Source organism: Chanodichthys erythropterus, chromosome 24 (genome assembly GCF_024489055.1).
Source record: "Chanodichthys erythropterus isolate Z2021 chromosome 24, ASM2448905v1, whole genome shotgun sequence".
Taxonomy (NCBI): domain Eukaryota; kingdom Metazoa; phylum Chordata; class Actinopteri; order Cypriniformes; family Xenocyprididae; genus Chanodichthys; species Chanodichthys erythropterus.
Genome location: NC_090244.1, coordinates 11,069,129 through 11,091,766, shown reverse-complemented (window position 1 = coordinate 11,091,766; position 22,638 = coordinate 11,069,129). Strand labels below are relative to the sequence as shown.

General features: G+C 35.4%; 1 protein-coding gene across 2 annotated transcripts; it reads left to right on the top strand.

Moving 5' to 3' along the window:
- The first annotated feature begins 1,342 nt into the window (after positions 1-1,342).
- Positions 1,343-16,800, top strand: csnk2a2b (casein kinase 2, alpha prime polypeptide b). Of its 2 annotated transcripts, XM_067379998.1 has the most exons (12): positions 1,343-2,275; positions 5,965-6,076; positions 6,856-6,957; positions 7,524-7,574; positions 8,779-8,838; positions 8,921-9,004; positions 9,207-9,317; positions 9,907-10,008; positions 10,146-10,246; positions 15,122-15,270; positions 15,362-15,444; positions 16,337-16,800. In XM_067379998.1, the coding sequence occupies exons 1-11, from the start codon at positions 2,172-2,174 to the stop codon at positions 15,436-15,438; spliced, it is 1,053 nt and encodes a 350-aa protein (XP_067236099.1). In that variant the 5' UTR covers positions 1,343-2,171; the 3' UTR covers positions 15,439-15,444; positions 16,337-16,800. The 2 variants fall into 2 exon arrangements, with proteins under 2 accessions (XP_067236099.1, XP_067236100.1); XM_067379999.1 differs by lacking the exon at positions 7,524-7,574.
- The last annotated feature ends 5,838 nt before the right edge of the window (positions 16,801-22,638 follow it).

The following is a 22,638-nucleotide window of genomic DNA, read 5'->3' as shown; positions in this document are numbered from 1 at the left end:
TATTACATATTGAGAACAAAACACAATCCAATACATGCTCACCTCAGCTTATCCCATTTCGAATTTATAGCTCGTCGGTTTTAACGATATGCTGCACGGTAATGTGCATTTTTATTGATTTGTTAGTGTGAACAAAGAATATACACTAACAAGAAGCGACACTCAATAAAATGTTCCATTGCAACACCGGCGCCCAGCAGCAGCCCTGCGTTTCCGCCATTTTGTGGTGAAAGCGAGTCGGCAGTCCACTAGTTTCTATGGCAATATCAGCTGCTTTGTTAAAACAAAACGTACATTAAAGCTGAAATCCAACCTGAATGATGACAACACAGAATAAAATACTATCAATAGTGATCATCAAATCCTTTTAACAGTTTATTTTACACACTTTGTGTTTAAGTCTTCCACTTTTTTGGTGCAAAAAACCTTTGCTCTTTAGAAACCCAGTCAGTTTGGGTTAAAATTATTTAAAAGCTTATAAACACTGAATTATTACCAACATATGAAATTAAATTAAGGACTTGCATCAGAAAAATTGGGAATGTTGGACATTAAATATATGAATAACAGCTTGATTTAGTGTTGTCTAATGTCTGTTAAAGCAAAAGTGTCCAAAAGTGGGAATTATGCGATAACGGACACAGCAATGCATCATGTATTATAAGATAGTTATGTTTGTAGCGTGATCCATTAAAACGTACAATATATATATTTCAATTAAATCCTACTGATACTATTATTACTATTACTCCACTAGGTCTGAAATATATTGTTCGCTGCAAACATGATTATCTTAAATGTATTAATTATTAATTTACTATTAATAAATGTGTAAAGTTGCATAAAATGGAAATACTCAATAAAGGAGGCTAACTACATTACCTCAGAGGGTTGAATGGTTGGATTCCACAACTGGTAAAACAAAACACATATAAGACAATACAACATTTACTGTGGAGCCATACAATTTACTGGTGAGTTAATTAAAAAAAAAAAAAAAAAAAAAAAAAAAAAAACCTGTTCTATTGCGCTTCTGATTTGGCAGTGAAATTGTGAAGATGTGAAGGATTCTATGGTCCAGTTAGTATATTCACCCCATAATGGCGGCCACCACCTAGTGGCTGTTACCCAAAAATTATCAAAGTGTCGCCTCTTGGGTTCTAAGCTCTTTGGTGTGAGTGATGAACAGCGTCATTTTGACCGTTCAAAGATGGCGGACGCGTCGAGTTTGGAGCTGACGCATGCGGTATCTACTCATATATATATCTATGGCCATGACAACATGTACTTCCGGATTTTCAATGCTAATTGATAAAGCTATCTTGCGCTTCCGGGCCAAACCGTTCCAGTCCGTTTTTCCTGCAGTAGCACGGGGGGATTGGTCCGGAAAACCCGAACCCCTATCACAAGCAGAACGCTGCACGGGATTATAAGCGGTTTTCGCGATTCTCTCACAACGACTTTACGCAAGCGACGTCACGGTGACGCGGTTTTTCACGGGGGTCGAGCAGAACATCGATCTGTAGTCCACCGCCTCTCTCTCTCTCTCTCTCTCTCCCTCGTTTTCTAACCAGTCAATATCCTTTAGCTTATGAACTGATTAGAAATATTCTGCTCAGTTCCGGTGGACTGTATTTTCCATCATCCATTGCTACAGATTGAAGACTGAGAGAACACACTTCCTGACTTTTCTTCTTGGATCTTTATGCTTTGGATCTAGGGATTTGAGGCCCCTTTGGGGTGGTGGGGGGGTTTAACCCACAATAATTAGATTTAAACAAACCCCCCCGCCTAAGACTCAAAGTCTATTTTTAAACCAAATAACTTTTCACAAAACTTCACACATACACATCCAAAATAGACCTGCATATTCGCATCTTTGTATGCGATATTAGCACTTCCAGAGCATTTCACAGACTATCCGCTATTCTTTTTCACCCCCGGATCTCCAGGCGGTCTAAACGCCGCTGAAAAGCCGGGGAACGAGTGCTGCTCAGCGGCCAACGCGCTCCATCTTTCACGCCGCTGATATCAGATATTACACGCCCGAACCGGATACCATCAGACCCCCCGGGCTGGTCTACATCTGATCAGTAGTCCTCCGTGTGTGTGTGTTTTGAATTGGATTTGGCGATCAGATTTCTCCTACACCCTGAGCCCCGTCGCGCGCCATGCCCGGCCCAGTGGCCGGTAGTAAATCTCGGGTGTATGCCGATGTCAACACTTTGAAGAGCAGGGAATATTGGGACTATGAGGCCCATGTGCCCACCTGGAGGTGAGAGATTTAAAGCTATAAAAGTGCATCATCATCTGATGTTGCACGAAACCTAGGCGCGTTCACACAGGTTTCGTGCATAATTTTGTGCATGTATCTGCTGGTTTTCTTTGCGCAGTGGTTCATTGTAGGCTCGGTATCGATCGTGCTGGGAAAGTCATCAATCTGTGTGATCGAGCAGCCCCTGTTTGAGAGCTGGTGATGACATGAACGGTTTTACAGATGCAGTGTGTGTCCTCCTCGTCAGCATCCACAGATTTTATGCAAATGCACCGATTCCCTCAAGTGTGCAATCCACATCCAGTAATTACCATTCGAAACCAGCGCACTAATAGAACATTTAGTGGTTTTAATGGTTAGATTCCTCTGGAGCAGTTAATGTGTTTCTGTTTTGCACTGTGCTTGTATATAACTACAAGCTCGGTTAATGTGCTGTCATTATTATTTATTATTTTTTGTCATTCTTTTCTGTGGAACACAAAAGGAGATTTTTTTTTTCAATCTTCATGCCAGCTCTTTTCCCACCAAAACAAAACATGAAAGCACAATAAAATTGGCTTATACAACTCTTCTCCTTGATATGTCTTCTGATAGCATTCTGTATTTTTTTTGAAAGAGTCAAAAATTAAGTCATTATTAAATGCAACATCCCAGTGTGAATATATGCAGAATGGAAAATACATTTAAAGGGATAGTTCACCCAAAAATGAAAATTTGATGTTTATCTGCTTACCCCCAGGGCATCCAAGATGTAGGTGACTTTTTTTCTTCAGTCGAATGCAAATTATGATTTTTAACTGCAACAGCTGCCGTCTGTCAGTCAAATAATAGCAGTAGATGGGAACTTCTACTATAACAGTAAATAAAACTTGCTTAGACAAATCAAAATTAAAACCTGCGGCTCGTGGCAACACATTAATGTCCTAAGACACGAAATGATCGGTTTGTGCGAGAAACCGAACATTATTTATATCATTTTTTACCTCTAATAAACCACTATGTCCAACTTCCTTCAGCTTCCTGTTAGTGAGGTCAAAAAACGCGTTGTGATGACGGAAGTGATGTCTCGCCCATATACTTCAATGAGCGCGAGACATCACTTCCGTTGTCAGAGCGCGTTCAGACCTCACTAGCCGGAAGCTGAACGAAGTTGGACATAGTGGTGTATTAGAGGTAAAAAATGATATAAATAATGTTCGGTTTCTCGCACAAACCGATCGTTTCGTGTCTTAGGACATCAATGTGTCGTCACGAGCCGCAGGGTTTCATTTGGATTTGCCTATGGAAGTTTTTTCGACTCTTATTGTTCAAGTTCCCAATCACTGCTATTATTTGACTGACAGACGGCAGCGGTTGCAGTTAAAAATCATAATTTGCGTTCGACTGAAGAAAAAAAGTCCTTTACATCTTGGATGACATGGGGGTAAGCAGATAAACATCAAATTTTCATTTTTGGGTGAACTATCCCTTTAAAGGATTAGTTCACTTTCAAATGAAATTTTCCTGATAATTAACTCACCCCCATGTCATCCATGATGTTCATGTCTTTCTCTCTTCAGTCCAAAAGAAATTAGGGTTTTTGATGAAAACATTCCAGGATTTTTCTCCATATAGTGGAATTCAATGGCCTCCAAATGGTTGAAGGTCAAAATCACAGTTTCAGTGCAGCTTCAAAGAGCTCTACATGATCCCAGATGAGAAATACGGGTCTGATCTAGAGAAACCATCACTCATTTTCTAAAAAAAAAAATTAAACATTTTATACATTTTAACCAGAAATGCTCATCTTGAACTTGCTCTCTTCTTCTTCTCTATTTGAATTTCAGCAGTGTAGACACTGATAAGTGTATTACTGCCCTCCTCAGGTCAAAGTTTGAACTAAATTGTCATATACAATATGCTAGTGCAAGTAACAATTAGTTCAAACTTTGATCAGTGGAGGGCAGTAATACACTTAGTAGTGTCTACACTGCTGGAATTCTAATAGAGAAGAAGAAGAGAGCTAGTTCAAGATGAGCATTTATGGTTAAAATGTATAAAATGTTTAATTTTTTTTTAGAAAATGAGTGATGGTTTCTCTAGATAAGACTCTTATTCCTCGTCTGGGATTGCATAGAGCTCTTTGAAGCTGCACTGAAACTGTAATTTTGATCTTCCACCGTTTGGGCTCCATTGAAGTCCACTATTTGAAGAAAAAGAAAAAGCTGCATAAAAATGTATCAATGTTCTATTTGAATTCCACAGAAAAAAATAACAATACAATTTCGATTTTATTTTTTGACTGAACTATTCCTTTAAACCAATTGAGTAGACTTTTGTGGGTGATAATGTTTAGATGCCTGCTTCTAACTATGTGGCAAAGTGTCTATTTTGTATGGTATTGGTGAGTCATTTGGATGTTATTGTTGTTAACTTAAACTATATATAGCAGGACTCGAACCCAGGTCCGCCGGCATGGGAGTCGGGCCCTCTAACAAGGGCTAAACACCACAGTCTCTAGTATCGGTCGCAAGAGCACCTCATTGAATTCAGGCGAATGAGGTTTACTCACTAGTCTACATCTGTTACAATACGATTATCGGCACCGATATTAAGCGTTTTTATGGTTATCTGTCATTTTCAAAACCCGAATTGCCAATAAAATGATTTAATTTTGAAATTATATGCTATTTGGCTATCACTATTTGAACTCATTTGTTGTTTGTTGTTGTTTACGTCTTTAAGCTTTACAAAATTTTTACAGAATGCTGCTGGGTGCTACCTGCAATTTTAATGTTGTTATTATTAATATTAATGTTATTATTAACAGTTCTCAGAATTAAAGATATGTTTAAAACCATTTCAAGTAAATTTTTTCAGAGCCCTTGTTGTTCTTTATTTTGACAATAATTACAATTAATAAGACATTATATATATATATATATATATATATATATATATATATATATATATATATATATAATGATGTGTATATATATTTATAAATTGGTTCAAAATATCGGTTATTGGTCTAATGGATCTGTAATAAACGGTATCGGACCTGAACAACATATATCGGTTAACCCCTAACTAAAATTACTAAAACTAAAAGAAAAATAAATTAAATCGAAATCGAAAAAAAAAAAAAAAAAAAAACGAATGTCAAAATTACAAAAATTTAAACTGATATTCAAATGAAAATTAAAAATATAAAATAAAAGCTAATTCAGAATATTAATATAGCTAAAAAAAATACTGAAATTAAACTGTTGGATGCAGCTCATTTATTTATTTTTTTTATTTTTTTTAAACTGGATTTTAATGCATATATACCTAACTGTATTTATTGTAACATATTTCTTAAAGTTAAGCCATTTGATTTGCTAAACAGATAAAAAAAAATATGATTCTGCATGTACAAAGCTCTGTAAGACTAGTGGCATTTGCCTCATTATTATAGTTAAGAGTGCTTTCAGACAGCAGACCATTGCTTAAAATGTCTTCTTTGGCTCCGTCCCTCGGTAGAGACGTCAGTCAGCCCTCAGCTGACAGTGGAAATGATGGGCTTGGTCATTTTCACAGATGGTTGACTGTGTTTCAGCCCCCTTCATGCTTGCAGAAGCCGTGTGTTCGCGTTCTGGGCTGGAGATGTTGGTTTCTGGTGTAGATTCTCTATCTGACTGGCATGTGACTCTGTGTACCTCCTGCAGTAACCAGGAGGATTACCAGCTGGTACGGAAGCTCGGGAGGGGCAAATACAGTGAGGTCTTCGAGGCTATCAACATCAACAATAATGAGAAGGTTGTGGTCAAAATCCTCAAGGTGAGAGTTTGTAAGCATAATCAATATGACCTAGCTATTTTTACTTGAAATTTTGTGGTTTCTCTGAGGTACATTTAATGTAGTTTTTCCTCCAGAACATCTGATAATTTGTTTAATATGATTTAGCTTGAAGAAATTTCCTTGTACATACTTGCATATTTAGTGTTTTCTATTTTAGTTCACTCAAAAATGAAAATTCTGTCATCATTTACTCATGTCTCTCCAAACCCGTAAGACTTTTGTTCATCTTCGGAACACGAATGAAGATATTTTTAATAAAATCTGAGAGATTTCTGTCCCTCCAATGACAGTCCACGCTACTACCACTTTGACACTTCAAAAACTTCATAAAGAGATTGTAAAACTAATCCATATGAATTGGGTGGTTTAGTCCAAATTTTCTGCCAAACCTCATTGGCTCAAATGTGGATGAACCTCATTGGTTCTCGCACACGTCAAGCAAACATGCTTGAGCTTCTGTTGACCACAACTGATGTGTGAGTTGATGAATGTTTATATGTGAATAAAAGCCTAAATTTAATCTTTTCATCATACAAAGCAATCGTGTCTCTTCAGAAAATTTGGACTAAACAACTCGAAAAATATTGGTGACTCATCTTGCACTCTTGGGCGTACCCAATGTTTTGTCCAAACAAATGCTTTATTATTCTCACTAACAATAGTAAATCATGTGTCACGGCTTTGACATAAGATAAAGGCTGTTGGCCTTTAATGTTGAGTAAGTTTGTATATTGTTATATCATTGTTTTCCAAAACAGCCTGTCAAGAAAAAGAAGATCAAGAGGGAGATCAAGATCTTGGAGAACCTACGAGGGGGAACCAACATCATTCAGCTAATGGACACAGTAAAGGACCCTGTGGTACATTCTCCATCTCTCTTCTCTTCCACTGGTGATAATTGTCAAATCAGGGTTCAGTTTGTCCCTGGAGGAGATTGTGGGCAGACCACATTTGAGACAAATTGCTTTTTATCTAGCTTACAGGAGTGAATTTGGTTTTAGGCCGGAATTGGTTGTAGGAAGTTTCTCTGTCTCAAAATTGTCAGTGAAATTATATTAAAAAAAAATGTAATGGGTAATATCACAGATTTACTGTCCAAACATAAGTAACCAGTAATAGAGTGTTTCTAGAGGATTATCTGGACACAAATGAGATCAAACAAAAATTACTGAGAAGCATAGTGATTATTGAAATATCAAATTAGATTTTACATCAGAATAAAGACTTGCAGCCAGTCATGATCCTTTTGTACTCCATGTGCTTCTATTTTACTCTTGATTGCGATCACAATGAATGCTTGATGGTGTCTGTTAATGCTTACTATTGTTGATTTATGGACTTCTTTTTTGAAGGACTTCCTTTCCTAATTGTTCATCTCTCTCTTTTTCTGTCTATTTCTCTTGGTTTCTCCCCAATCTTTCTGCAGTCTCGAACACCTGCGCTTGTCTTTGAATGCATCAATAACACAGATTTTAAGGTATATTCTTATTAAGATTATCTATCTATCTATCTATCTATCTATCTATCTATCTATCTATCTATCTATCTATCTATCTATCTATCTATCTATCTATCTATCTATCTATCTATCTATCTATCTATCTATCTATCTATCTATCTATCTATCTATCTATCTGTCTATCTCTCTGTCTGTCTATCTCTCTGTCTGTCTGTCCATCTATTCATCTGTCTATATGTTAGCCTCTTTCTGTCTATCTATGTCTGTCTATCATCTGTCTGTCTATCTGTTTGTCTGTCCATCTATCTATCTATCTGTCTGTCTTTCTGTCTGTCTATCAAATCTGTCTGTCCGTCTATCTATCAGTCTGTATATCTGTCTGTCTGTCTTTCTGTCTGACTACCTGTTTGTTTGTTTATGGATATTTCTTTCTTTCTGTCTGTCTGTCTGTCTATCCGTTTGTCCGTCTATCTATCTGTCTGTCTGTCTCTCTGTCTTTCTTTCTATCTATGTCTATCTCTCTACCTACCTACATGTCTGTCTGTCTGACTACCTGTTTGTTTATCTATCTATCTATCTATCTATCTATCTATCTATCTATCTATCTATCTATCTATCTATCTATCTATCTATCTATCTATCTATCTATCTATCTATCTATCTATCTATCTATCTATCATCTATCTATCTATCTATCTATCTGTCTATCTATCTGTCTATCTATCTATTTATCTGTCTATCTATTCATCTGTTAGCCTCTTTCTGTCTATCTATATGTCTGTCTGTCTATCATCTGTCTGTCATCTATCTGTCTATCCGTTTGCCTGTCCGTCTATCCGTTTGCCTGTCCGTCTATCTGTTTGTCTATCTATCTATCTATCTGTCTATCTATCTATCTATCTATCTATCTATCTATCTATCTATCTATCTATCTATCTATCTATCTATCTATCTATCTATCTATCTATCTATCTATCTATCTATCATGTCTATCTGTCTATTTATGGTACTGAATAACTAATTGGCAGATAGACCGATAAATAGTCTCCTATATTTAATTGAATGCCGACTGGCTAATCAGAATTTAAGGAACTGTGTAATAATTAAAATGATTTAAGAGCTTATTTTAAGTATCAAAGTTGCATTTCAATTTAAACCCTGCACTTCAAATCTAATGCATTACATTACATCTAATACTACTTTTTGTTTCCTTTCTGTTTAGGAACTGTATCAAAAGTTAACAGATTATGATATACGTTTTTACATGTATGAACTACTAAAGGTAAGCAAGCTTGTGCTTCGGTGGTTTGTTTTGGAGGCCTCTGTGAATTGCTAAAGTTTGTTTATTTTATTTTTACGGGCAGGCTCTGGACTACTGCCACAGTATGGGGATCATGCACCGCGATGTCAAACCCCACAATGTTATGATCGATCACCAGTTAAGGAAGGTAATGATGCAGTTCTTCATCCTGAACAACATTTAAGACATTCAGAATACAATTCATAGAGACTTTCAGAGAAAGAAAAGCTGTAATGTTCTCTGGCATGTAGTTATTGAACTTATACACCAGCAGAGGGCATCAGGGTACCAGTTTCTTTTGGGAAAAACGGTAGAATTTCAGATGTTGTGTTTGTGTGTGTTTGATGCAGCTGAGGTTGATAGACTGGGGTCTTGCTGAGTTCTACCACCCTGCACAGGAGTACAATGTCAGAGTGGCTTCACGCTATTTCAAGGGTCCAGAACTGTTGGTGGACTATCAGGTATAATGTACTTTATGAATCACACAGAACAATTATTTATATATATATATATATAATTAATTAATTAATTGCCCAAATCTTGATTAAAAACATTGAGTTACGTTTAAAGCGTCCTTGATTTTATGACAGCACGAACACTTTCTCTTGTGTAATGTAACATTCCTTAGATTTGTCAGTAACTAGTTAATCCAGTTGCAGATCAGCTGAGGTACCCAGAAAAGTTATCTCGATCCACTGGGGAATTACACAACTTCACTGTTTATATTAAGTCTTTCAACTTTTTGCCTTATCTTTAGATCAGAAATCTTCCTGTCACTGTTGCCACATGAAAGATCAATAAAAAAACTGTTGCTAACAATCTGATTAGTATAAAATAACCAAAAATGGTGGTATTTATAGCATAGCTCACTCAAATACCCTTAAATGTAGCACGTTACACGAGATATTAAACCTATGCCTCATTTTTATGATCAGATAAATGCTAACACAATTGAATAATATTAAATTAAGGTTTTTGTCACATATTGCTGTTTTCTTTTTAGGTTGTGTGTGGTTATTGGGTTTAATGTGTCTAATATTGTGTAAACAGATGTATGATTACAGTCTGGACATGTGGAGTCTGGGCTGCATGCTGGCCAGTATGATCTTTCAGAAAGAGCCCTTCTTTCACGGCCAAGACAACTACGATCAGGTGATTAGCAAAGAGTTTGATTATTCATTTTTATGGATATATTTCAAATGAAGTAATATTAAGTATTCAACACTATTAGATAAACGCTTTGTCCTAAGCATGTGACCATGATTTCATTCGACTTCCTCGCTCTCCAGTTGGTGCGGATTGCAAAGGTTCTCGGAACAGATGAGTTATTTGGCTACCTGCGCAAATACCACATTGAACTGGACCCGCGATTCAAAGACCTGCTCGGCCAGTGAGTACCAGCTGAGGGTGTCATGGAGGCATTTCAGAAACCTAAATATAATTTTTAAACTTTATTTTATATTCTGAAAACATTTTAATACACAATAATATCAGCAACAAGAGTAGAATCATTTTTATTGTTTGATATTTTATTGGCAAATAAAATACAATTTATTATAATATTATATTATATTTATTTATTTTTATAATAAATATTTATCTAAAGTTTATTCATAAAATTAAAACCAAAATTAGGTAATTCCAAAGCATTCCACTGAGTTCAGTAACTTTTTATGCAAGGAAATCTGTATCATCAATTGGGTTGGGTATCATTTGAATTTTTTAGCGATTCCGATTCCCAGTTTCAATTCCAAAAACATTTATATCAAACATATTTATTCTGTGTCTTTTGGCAAAACATTTTGTTGCTGCTGATTTCCATGAACAAAAATCAGCAGCCTAAAGAACACTACCATTTTCCTTTGGTTTAAACAAAAATACCACAGAAAACTGGACTAATAATATAAATGCCAAACATTTTTAAAGACAAGTTAACAGTAATAAAATAATAACACATTAGCAATAGCACATATAAATCCAGCTGAACAAAGTTCAGATACAGAAATTGTAATAAAATGTAAAACACTGCATAGTTTTCTTTTTATAATTAAAATATAGATTAATCCTTATTAAGGTTACAAAAGTTACTCAAAAAAAATCACTCACTGATCTTGACTATTTATTTTTTATTTTTTGTTTTTGTTCTTTGATTAAAGTTAATGACACACACTGCAGCTGATTTATTAGGCTGCTGTCACTTTAAGACCTAGTGTTAATTTCGTCACCTATTTTTAATTTAGTCTTAGTCTTAGTCTTGTGCCAAATGTCCTTGTTAGTTTTAGTCATATTTAGTCATTCACATATCTTTTTTTGTTAGTCAAGTTTTAGTCGACTAAACGTCTCGTCATTTTAGTCTAGTTTTAGTCAAAAGAAAACTCAAGGTATCTTAGTCAAGTTTTAATCGACTAAAAGTCTTTTAATTTTAGTCTAGTTTTAGTAAAAAAATTGTAGTCTTTTTTTAAAAATAACACATTATTACTGAGATTATTACTGATAAACATTTCAGTAAAAAAAGTGTTTCACATATCTCAAACATTGGTAAAATGTCATAATTACCTGACAAAATACACTTGTTGAAAGATTTTTGTTGAATGCAAATGTTAAACGTGTCTGGGTTTCAATTTCTGATTTAGGAGACACATTCACAAATGATTAACCTGTTCTGAAGAGTATTTTATTTTAACCAACACAATTCAAAAGGTAGCAAGTCGTCGTCACTCGTCACTCGTGTTCGCTTTGGGTGTTTTGTGTTCAGCAGTTTCGTGTTGCAGCCACAGGCGTATGAGACCTGTAAAGCCTCGTTTACACTGCACGCCACTCTGGTCAATGCTTGTGTTTACACCAGCCGCGCCGCGGTGCGTTTGAGAAGCGTCCCAGAAGCGTCTCGACGCGCCGCTTCGCTAAAGATAGGCACCTCGCCTCCAAGACGCACAGCTCAAATACAAAACAAAGTCAAAATAATCACCCTGTGTAAACTCCCGCTCATATGTTACATAGAAACTGACGACAAGAGATTCGAAGTTGAAAAACTTGAGTTGACATCGCGCAGAAGACGGAACAACACCTTGCCGGAGCCGTAACGAGCCGCACACGCATGCAGTCAGGGCAGGACTTAGGGTGGTGGGGGCCCCTGGGCTTGAGTCACTTTCGGGCCCTACCTTCTATACATTACTTTAAATAGAACAAAATGATACATACACAAGCTATGTATTAGAGCTACACAATTCTGGATAAACTGAGAATAAAAATAGAGATCACGATTCTGAACAAACAACTTCAGCAATAAACATAAATTATGTTATTTTGTTAAGTCTATAAAAATGTTAATTGTTAATCTGAATCATTTATTTAAAAAAAACTTTGGTTTGAATGAATGATTAAATTCCTCAATCAAATACACTTGTTTCATAGATGAATCAGCATTTTGAACGAATCTCCTGAATGAACGATTCAATGACAAATGTTTTTTTAAGTAATTTGTCGCCATCTGGTGGCGTAACAATATAATCGATCCAATCGTTATTTGAAGTGCAAAGCTACTTTCAAAAGGTGACTAGTACAGTATACAGAGTTACATGTTTAAAAAAAGACCGTTATAATTTATTTATATGATCAATTATTAAAAAAGGTTTTCTAATAAATAAATAATGATTAAAAAAGTTCAAAGTGATCATGGTGTTTATTGCAATGCACAAATATCTTGGTCAGAATGAGAATAAAACACTTATTTACCTGGAAAACATACTGAAAAACAAACAAATACCTTGTAAGGTTGCAATCATTACAAATCATTTGTATTACATATAAATAGCTAAATCTATGAGTGTATAAATCTGTTCTTGGTAAGTACTGACATATTGTATAGATTATATACATCTCCAGTATACATATAGGCAGTGTTAGGCTGACTTTGACCTACAGTATGTCTACTACATCACATAAATTACAATCTTAGAGAATAATATATAACAAAATTAAATAAGCATTTTCTCATTACCATGGCATTTTAAAGATCATTAGATGTAATTTAGTACTCTAGCAAAAATACATAAATAGAACTTCATAGAACATGCCTAACTTTGTTCAAATTTAGTGGTAGGCTAATATAAGATAGCAATTTTAATATAGGAAGTGCCTTCTGTCAGCATAGTGGAATACTAGCGCGACTCGAATGAAGTGCACTCAACATTTGTACATATGCCACAAATGTGGTTAAAGGATGGCTGTAGTCGGCCAATTTCATGTAAATTCAAGGTGAGTTATTTAGCAGCCGCAGATCTCAAAAAAAAAACAACTTACCGATCGGTGCGATTTGCTGCTTAAAGTCGGAGGAGTTGAATACGTACTGAAGCCATACATGCACTTTGCTGTCTTTATTGCAGATGAAGCTGTTTATATATATTTGTGAAATAAACGCATGTTTCCAACATTTACGTGCAGTAAAAAACTATTCATTCAAACCTTAATGCACTACTTATTTCAGCGCCTACAGGCCTATGTACAATGAAGATCAACATAAGCTTATTCTTTTTAAATATCAAAGTCTATTTTTATACTTTTATTTCGATAAATATGGCATACATAATAATACAAATTGTGTTTAATATAATACTATTTCTACATGAAAACTGTTAATGTTGTAAAAACTGACTCATGTACATGGCATTTTTACCATAGTAAAAAAACATTGTCATTCGTCTCTTTATTGCAGAACAAGATCGTCGCATACAAAAATATACAGAGGATTTACAACAGTACTCATTGTTATAGCAGCAAATGAACAAAATCAAATTATTTCTCCAGGGAATAACATTAAATGAACACATAGGCTACTTCCGTTTTGTATTTTCAATACACTTCTTACAAATTATACAATCTTAATATATTGCAGCAGTTCAGTTTAAACTGGTATGATGTAAAATTATCTCAAATCTTCACACTATTAATTCTTCGGACTATTATGGACGTACACTTCCAGATGTCCATTATTTGTAAATAAATCTCACAAGAACATTATCATATAGCCTACCAATTTCTAAAAATAAAGATTTTTTTTAAAGACAATATTCCTTTTATTCCAAATAGGCTAACAGATTTGTGTGGACACACAATCGTTGTGATAAAACTCAATTCAATGACAACATTGCAAAAGTTTCTGCTCGTGGAAACCCTAACCAAGGCAGTTTCAGAAAGTAAATAATAAATATCATTACCAGAAGAAGCCGACTGTGTAAATCCTTGACATAAACCGTTCGCATTTAAAGTTATTAAAGCATTTTCCCGAGAAGTCGCCGGCGCGAAGGTAACAACTGATACACTGCTTTGCGGATAGGCGGAAGTTAACTGACGTCATTGTGAAAAGGGTCTATTAAATTAAAATTTTCATTGCAGGGGCAGGACCAGGTAACAATGCTAGTCCAATCAACAAACTTTAAATGAAAAATTAAAAGACTGACATATTATTGAAAAAATCTAACGTAAATGGGCGGGGCCCCCTATTGGGCGGGGCCCATGGGCTTGAGCCCAGTCAAGCCCAATGGTAAGTCCGGCCTTGCATGCAGTGTAAACAAGGCTTCAACGAGGCTTAACTTGAGCAACAGCGCGAAGCCGTGAACTCATTCCGAATATTTTAAAGGCGTAACAGCTGATGAAAAAGCAGAGACGATTGTAGACGAAAATGAAGAGAGATTTTATCTTAGTTTTTATTTTATACAAAACATTTTCGTCTCGTCTTTTTTCGTCAACAATAATGCATGTTAATTTAGTCTTAGTCAGCGTTTTTGGACAGTGGTGCTGCAGTCTTGTCATCGTCTCGTCTTAGTCATGAAAAAAAAAGTCGTTGACGAACATATTTCGTCTCGTCTCGTCTGACGAAATTAACACTATTAAGACCTCATGCAGGATTCAATATACTGACACGTTTTCTTTTTCAACTGTTTACGATCACTTAAGATAAGGCGCACTTTATGAGAGGCGGATCTCTGTTCGCATGCTTTAGGTGTGTGTGTAAATAAAACAGCATGCGGCGCGAGTACTAAATTGAGTTCTCTTTCGCTTCGTCTTGCGCTTGAAAATGGTTTAAAATCACATTAAAATCCGCACACAGGAATCAATAAGCAGAATCGTAATGTTAAGTAGTATCAGATTCCCAAATTGGAATTGATTTTCGATTCCCAACCCTAATCATTTATGATATCTGACTGAGCTTGAGTGGTCAGTATGTTAGTTTGTCCATTTATTGAAACTTTCCTGCCATATCCTACAGGCAGACACGGAAGCGCTGGGAACAGTTTGTGCAGACTGAGAACCAGCATTTGGTCAGCCCAGAGGCTCTGGACCTTCTCGACAAGCTGCTACGCTACGACCATCAGCAGAGACTGACTGCCACCGAGGCCATGGAGCACCCTTATTTCTGTGAGTTAGCTTACTTCACTGCTGGCAACTTATATTGACACAACAAAGAGTCTAAATTTCCCGAGACATACACATTTTTCTGTGTCTTTAGATCCAGTGGTGAAGGAGCAGTCTCACACTAATACAGATGGCACCATAGTGTCAAGTGGAACCAACACACCCCGATGAGAGCAGGTGTATATTCAAATATTTCTTCTTAATTGTAACAAATTATTTTTTTGGGGGGATGTGCATATAAACAATCATTTTAATGTGAATTCTGTCAATGAAATATTCTCTAAAATATATTTGAACCATATTGGTTATCAGCCGATATTAGAGCTTTATTTTATCGCTCTAATCGATATTTAATTGTACATGCTTATTTTTACAATTGTATTAAAAAACAATTTAATTTAAATATTTAAATTATTAAAATTATTATTTTATTATTTAAATAATTTAATAACACTGTTAAATGTAATCTTTAGCAACTCTCTGTTTTCATACTGAACATCACAGTGTAAGTTATTCATTAATAATTTTAATTAGCTTTTATTTTTATATTTTCATTTTCGTTTAAGTTTTAGGTTTTTTTTAGATGCTTTTGTCATTTTTATTATTTTTTTCTATTAGCGTTATTTTTATTTTAGTTTTAGTAATTTTAGTACTTCATCTTGAACTTATTGCTTGGCAATTAACCAAAATTATTTCTAAGTTTAAGTAAATTTTTTGTATCTAATATTTATATTTTGTTTTATTTCAATAAGCGTAAATTATTTTTACAATGTTGTGATGCTTAAATTCACTTGTAACATTAAAAATTGTTGTATTTTTTGTTATTTATTTGTAATTTATTTATACAAAATAGAAATTCTCTTATTTATCAGTTATCGGTCATAACATGAACAAGTATCGGCTTATTAGTATCGACCAGAATTTTAACATCAGTGCATCTCGAGAAATTAATATGATGAAAATCATGAATTTCAATATCAAGAGAAATAACCCACAATTATTTTTTGCAACTGAGTAGCATTTAATACTGTCTGAAATTGAAATGTGCCTTTTTGTTGTTGTTTTTCAGGAACCGGAAATGGCGTTTGTTACCTCAATTTTTTATCCCTTGTGTCTGAAACCTCTTCAAGTGTACAGTGAAAGTTGGATCTAAGCAGCACCTGTTACACCTCGTCTCTCAGACACACACACACACACGCACACTCGTATACACACACTGACACAGATATTTCAACTTTCCGTGTCCGTCAAGGTTGGTCTGCCCCCTCTATAACAGATCTGTTCCTCTAGCTTGAAGATTTCAAAGCTTTCCCTCCCAAGTTTTAGATGAAAGGAATATATCCTCGACTCCACCCCCAAGTACACTGGCCCCTCCCACCTTAAACTAGTCATGGAGAATGAAGACCAGAATGAACCCCGCCCCCTCTCTCCTTATTGGTCTGTGTGTCTGTCTGTTCAGTATTCAGACCTTGACGCAGCCTCCACATACTGTAGTAATAAAGTGGCATGGTGGACCTTTATTTCTTTGCTCTAGGTAGATTGATTACTATATTAATGAAAATAAATGATTTTTATTTAGATCTATGTGCCTCGTTGTCTGTTGATGGGGTTTGGGTTTTAATTAAATGTGTGCTTATATGTGACCCTGGACCACAAAAACAGTCATAAGTCGCACGGATATATTTGTAGCAATAGCCAACAATACATTGTATGGGTCAAAATGATCGATTTTTCTTTTAAGCCAAAAATCATTAGGATATTAAGTAAAGATTATGTTCAATGAAGATATTCTGTAACTTTCAAACCGTAAATATATCAAAAATTATTTTTGTGAGTGGATATGCGTTGCTGAGGACTTCATTTGGAAGGTGAAAAATATTCAAATAGTTGTATCTCGGCCAAATGTCCTATCCTAACAAACCATACATCAATGGAAAACTTATTTATTCAGCTTTCAGATGATTTATAAATCTCATTTTTTTTTAAAAAAAATGACCCTTATGACTAGTTTTGTGGTCCAGGGTCACATTTTTGGTGTTTAATGGCTGTTGCTCATACTTAAAGGTCGCTACCCTAAAATGCCATCCCAAACTTGTATGACCTTCTTTTTTCTTTACAAAACAAAATAAGATCTTTTGGAAAACATGGAGGTCCCAACAACATCTAAACCCACTGAAAGTAAGTCGTACAGGTTTGGAGAGACATGAGGCTGAGTAAATAATGACAGACTTTTCATTTTTGAGTGAACTAACCATTTAAGGTTTGTAATTTGAACAAATAAAATTAAAACACTTTTGGCGAAAATATGATGAGAGAAAAAAAAACACTGCAATATGCTAACAATACGCCCTAGCAATGTTTCTAAAGAAGATATCGCAAGAAAAGTTTCGATTTATCTGTTGGAAACATCGGTAAACTTCCTGGTTAATTAACTAACCAAAACACATCCTTATATGAGCTTAATCAGATACTGTATATAACGTAATGTAATATTACAACTTACCCCGTGCGAAAATGAGTAAATGTTATGCGCTAGTCAGAAAGTTACGCGCTTTGTCTAAAATGTTTTCGTCAAATGGAATATTTTAGAGTTAAACTGACTAAAATTAGAGATATTTTCATCAAAAAAATGATCAAAAATTTAAAAAAAAAAAAATCACATTTTCTTCACACAGAGAAAAAAATGTGTAAAAATTGTGCCTTTAGGGTTATGACAGCTCGTCACTATGTAGTTTGTTTGTTTGTTTGTTTTAAACCCCTAAAAGGTTTTAAATACTTGTTTTTAAATACTAATTTTAAGTATTTGTAAGGTAAGTACAAATACTTACCTTAAAGGGGGGGGTATCACAAACAGTTTCTGCCAATCTTATGTAAATCTTGAGTACGTATAGAGTAGTAGTGCATCCTTCATATCTCCAAAAAGTCTTAAGTTTTATCATATTTATAAAAGATACATACACTGTACAGAGTCTTTCCGAAAACAGCCGAGTGCCTGAGGCATGCCGTGGGCGAAGCTAAAGAGTGATGAACATGCACAGCTTTTGTGTAGCAATCGTCTGCAAGCTATCAATGGTCAGCCAAACTATATATACAGCTATGGAAAAAATTAAGAGACCACTCCTAGTTCAGAAATCAATGTTAAGTGGTCTCTTAATTTTTTCCATAGCTATATATATATATATATATATATATATATATATATATATATATATATATATATAATCTTTGGTGATTTTGGCCATGTTTAGCATGAGAATCCAACTCTTTAACAGTGTACTGTAAAACCAAACAGTGAAATTAATTAAATTAAATGAGTTTGTTTCACTCAAATAATAATGAAAGTTCATTGTACTTAATAGAAAAAAGTTGCATGAACTCAAAATTTCCATATACTTTAGTAAGCTGAACTTAATATGATTGAGTTGAGCTGCAGCAGATTTCTAATTCCCAGCATGCTTTGCGTCAGACCATATAAATAACTGTTGAAATTAAGTGTTATTTTGTGTGTTTTTGCACAAGATTAACATATGGAGATATAAGTTAATGTTTAATGTTGTGTTATGTTGGGATTCAGGGGGCTTCTGTTATGTTAGTTTTGTACTGTGGTGAAGAGTAGAGCCTGTGGTTAGGTTGAGGATGAGCTGCAAAACATTTAAGACCACATATGTTGTTTGATTACATACATGCAAGTATGTAATGACTCTCTGATAATGTCTCTCTGATAGTTATATAGCATGTGTTATTTGCTATGTAACATTTAACCAAGATGTAAATTAACTGTGTGTAATTAACATTATGATGAGTTGGGAAAGGGATGCTGGTGACGGGATTGTTTGTGAGAGACACCTGTGCACCACACTGGCCTTGATCCGCTTCCATGGCTCTCAGCCCCGCCCCACTTGTCACAAACATTTTAGGTTCTACCAACTTAAAAAAATTAGTTAAAGTAGCTTAAATGTTTTGAGGTAATAGGTTTCCTCAAATGTTTTGAGTATTTTGAACTTATTGGGTTTTACAGTGTGTAAATAAGTCAGAATACATGAAATAGCATTAGACCCGCCCTTTAAGAGGTATTACTATTAACTTTTTTTTGTAGTAAAAAAGGGTACTGCCCCAGTTAAAAGAAGCTATTGTTCCCCTAAAGGTACAAGTTTTACACATTTTTTTTCTCTCTGTGTTCAGGAAAATAGAAATCTATTTTTAATAGTGTGAATTTTCAATGGCACTTCGAAAGGGAAACTGTTTTGTTAGATTTGTAAAACACAAACCTAATTTTCTTCAGTTCATTGTTGACTATGGTGCGTGAGACCAGGTTAGCGCTTCATGTTGTGTGAAACATGATCACTTCATCTCTAATGTTAAGCAATATTTTGGCGATGTGATATCCTGGTTTTTGCCAGCCAGGTTAATTAATTGGCTTTGGCTCCAACGCCCCTCTGCTTCGTCATAACAGGTCTTTTGTATTCAAGAGATGTTGTCCTTACAATAAGGCCTATCAAAATGAAACCTTTTTTACTTAGATGTATTAAATAATTGGACATTTTTGTAGACACACAACTCCTAAAACACTTTGCCTTTATAAAATACAAAAAAAGGGATATTTTTTAACCAAGGTGCAATTTTATATGCCAATCTTATATGTGAGCGACTCAACACCACGTGAGTGCGCTTTGGGAAGCGTCTCAATAGCGGCCCTTTGTGACACCCAGGGCTCAAGTGTCCACTGTTGGCTCATGGGATGACGCGATTTCTCCGAGACCTCCTTGATCTGTGCAGTCCACATCGGTCCGGCCTACCTCCACAGGTCATTGTTCACCTGTGTTTAGTTCTTTTTTTAACCCTCTTCTCAGTTTCAGTGTTAAACAGAGAGACTCATAATTATTCATGTCTGGTCCTTGTGTGCTTACCTCTGCCATCCGTGGCCCTAACCTTGACCAACAGCTCCCCATGCGCGACCCCAGCATGAATATGGATCGTGAATCAGATCGAGCACAAATCTTGCTGGACTTCAAATACATATTCTTTTGTCTTTAAGATGAGGACAGTTACATATTTCAAGTCCAAAATCCTGTAGAGCCATTTGGGATACCAGCTTGTCAATGTCTCATTGGTTGACCTATAAGTGAAATTAAATTGTGGTTTATGCCACATCATTACCCATGTTCCAACATTTGATAAAGTGACTTGGATAATGACCTTACATAACTTCTGCCGCACATGATGGTCAGGAGGATGTGAAAGGTAGGCCTACCCAGGGCAATGTGACCAACATAAACCACATCCACCAATTACGCTGATGAGTGGGAGGGTGGTTGGGTTAGCAAACTATAAAGTCACTTGAAGGAATTCACCCAAAAGGATGAAACTGAAAGGTACTGAGAAATGCCAGAAACATTATTTGTTAAGAAGCTGTCCAACATACTTTTAGTCCGGTGACCACATTTTTACAAGATGACTCATTGGTAGCATATCTTGTTTGTGCAAACAGAAAGATTGATTTCCTAGAACAATGATTGACAACATTGTCATCTGACTGGTGATTCATCTCCAAACCTGTTTCGTGGTGTATAGCTGCAGATGCAGCTGCGATATCAAAACCTTTCAAGGAAATACTACGATTATAGAGCTGACAATTTGCACTTGAACTTTGTGTTGTTTTCTGGAATTTTGCTGTCATTAGTGACATTGAACCAGACTTTTGATTATTGACATATGTTGTGGTCCACTTGAAAGCTTATTCATATGCATATATAGGAAGAGGTCATCAGATATTCAAAACATGCTGCTAACCACAGTTTGCTTTTACACAGTTTGTAAATCTGAAATTAGTGATGTCATCATAATAGACAGGGATGCTGTGGATGAAACTGGAAAAAACAGCATGTTAGCACAATAAGTATTAGCAAAACAAGTCTTTCTAAAATAAGTACAGGTAATTTCACATACATACGCTCTTAAAATAAAACTTCCAAAAGGTTTCTTTGCAGCGTTTTTGCATAAAATTGTTACTAATTTCCATGAGAATGTGTTGATTATGAATATCTTGTTTAAAGGTGCCATCGAACGTTTTTTTACAAGATGTAATATAAGTGTAAGGTGTCCCCTGAATGTGTCTGTGACATTGCAGCTCAAAATACCCCATTGATCTTTTTTAAATTAATTTTTTTAACTGCCTATTTTGAGGCATAATTAGAAATGTGCCGATTCAGGCTGCGGCCCCTTTAAATGCTCACGCTCCCCGCCCTTGGAGCTCGCCCTTGCCTTAAACAGCATAAACAAAGTTCACACAGCTAATATAACCCCCAAAATGGATCTTTACAAAGTGTTCGTCATGCAGCATGTCTAATTGCGTATTTATTTGGATGTTTACATTTGATTCTGAATGAGTTTGATAGTGCTCCGTGGCTAACGGCTAATGCTACACTGTTGGAGAGATTTATAAAAAAATGAAGTTGTGTTTATGCATTATACAGACTGCAAGTGTTTAAAAATGAAAATAATGACGGCTCTTGTCTCCGTGAATACAGTAAGAAGCGATGGTAACTTTAACCACATTTAACAGTACATTAGCAACATGCTAACGAAACATTTAGAAAGACAATTTACAAATATCACTAAAAATATCATGATATCATGGATCATGTCAGTTATTATCGCTCCAACAGCCATTTTTCGCTATTGTTCTTGCTTGCTTACCTAATCTGATGATTCAGCTGTGCACAGATCCAGACGTTAATACTGGCTGCCCTTGTGTAATGCCTTGAACATGAGCTGGCATATGCAAATATTGGGGGCGTACATATTAATGATCCAAACTGTTACGTAACAGTCGGTGTTATGTTGAGATTCGCCTGTTCTTCGGAGGTCTTTTAAACAAAATGAGATTTATATAAGAAGGAGGAAACAATGGAGTTTGAGACTCAATGTATGTCATTTCCATGTACTGAACTCTTGTTATTTAACTATGCTGAGGTAAATTCAATTTTCAATTCGATGGCACCTTTAAATACTCAAAACTCTTGTTGCATTTCATCTCTGTATCTGCATTTGTCGGCCACATACTTCATTGAGGCTCCCTCGTTTTGAAAAAGTAAGCATTACATTCCAAAGTAAGAAAGATATTACAATAATTTATGCCTCACAAGGAATGTAAATGTTATAATGGTCACTTCTCTGAAATTAGACATCCTCAATTATGTGTGCGGCCGAGAAATGTGATCTACAAAATGATACGGCTTCTGAATATCATTTGAATATTTGATGCCACAAAACTTGCAGAATTTGGCAATTTTTTTTTTCAAAAGAGGACATTTATCATAAAGGATTAGTTCACTTTAAAATGAAAATTAGCCCAAGCTTTACTCACCCTCA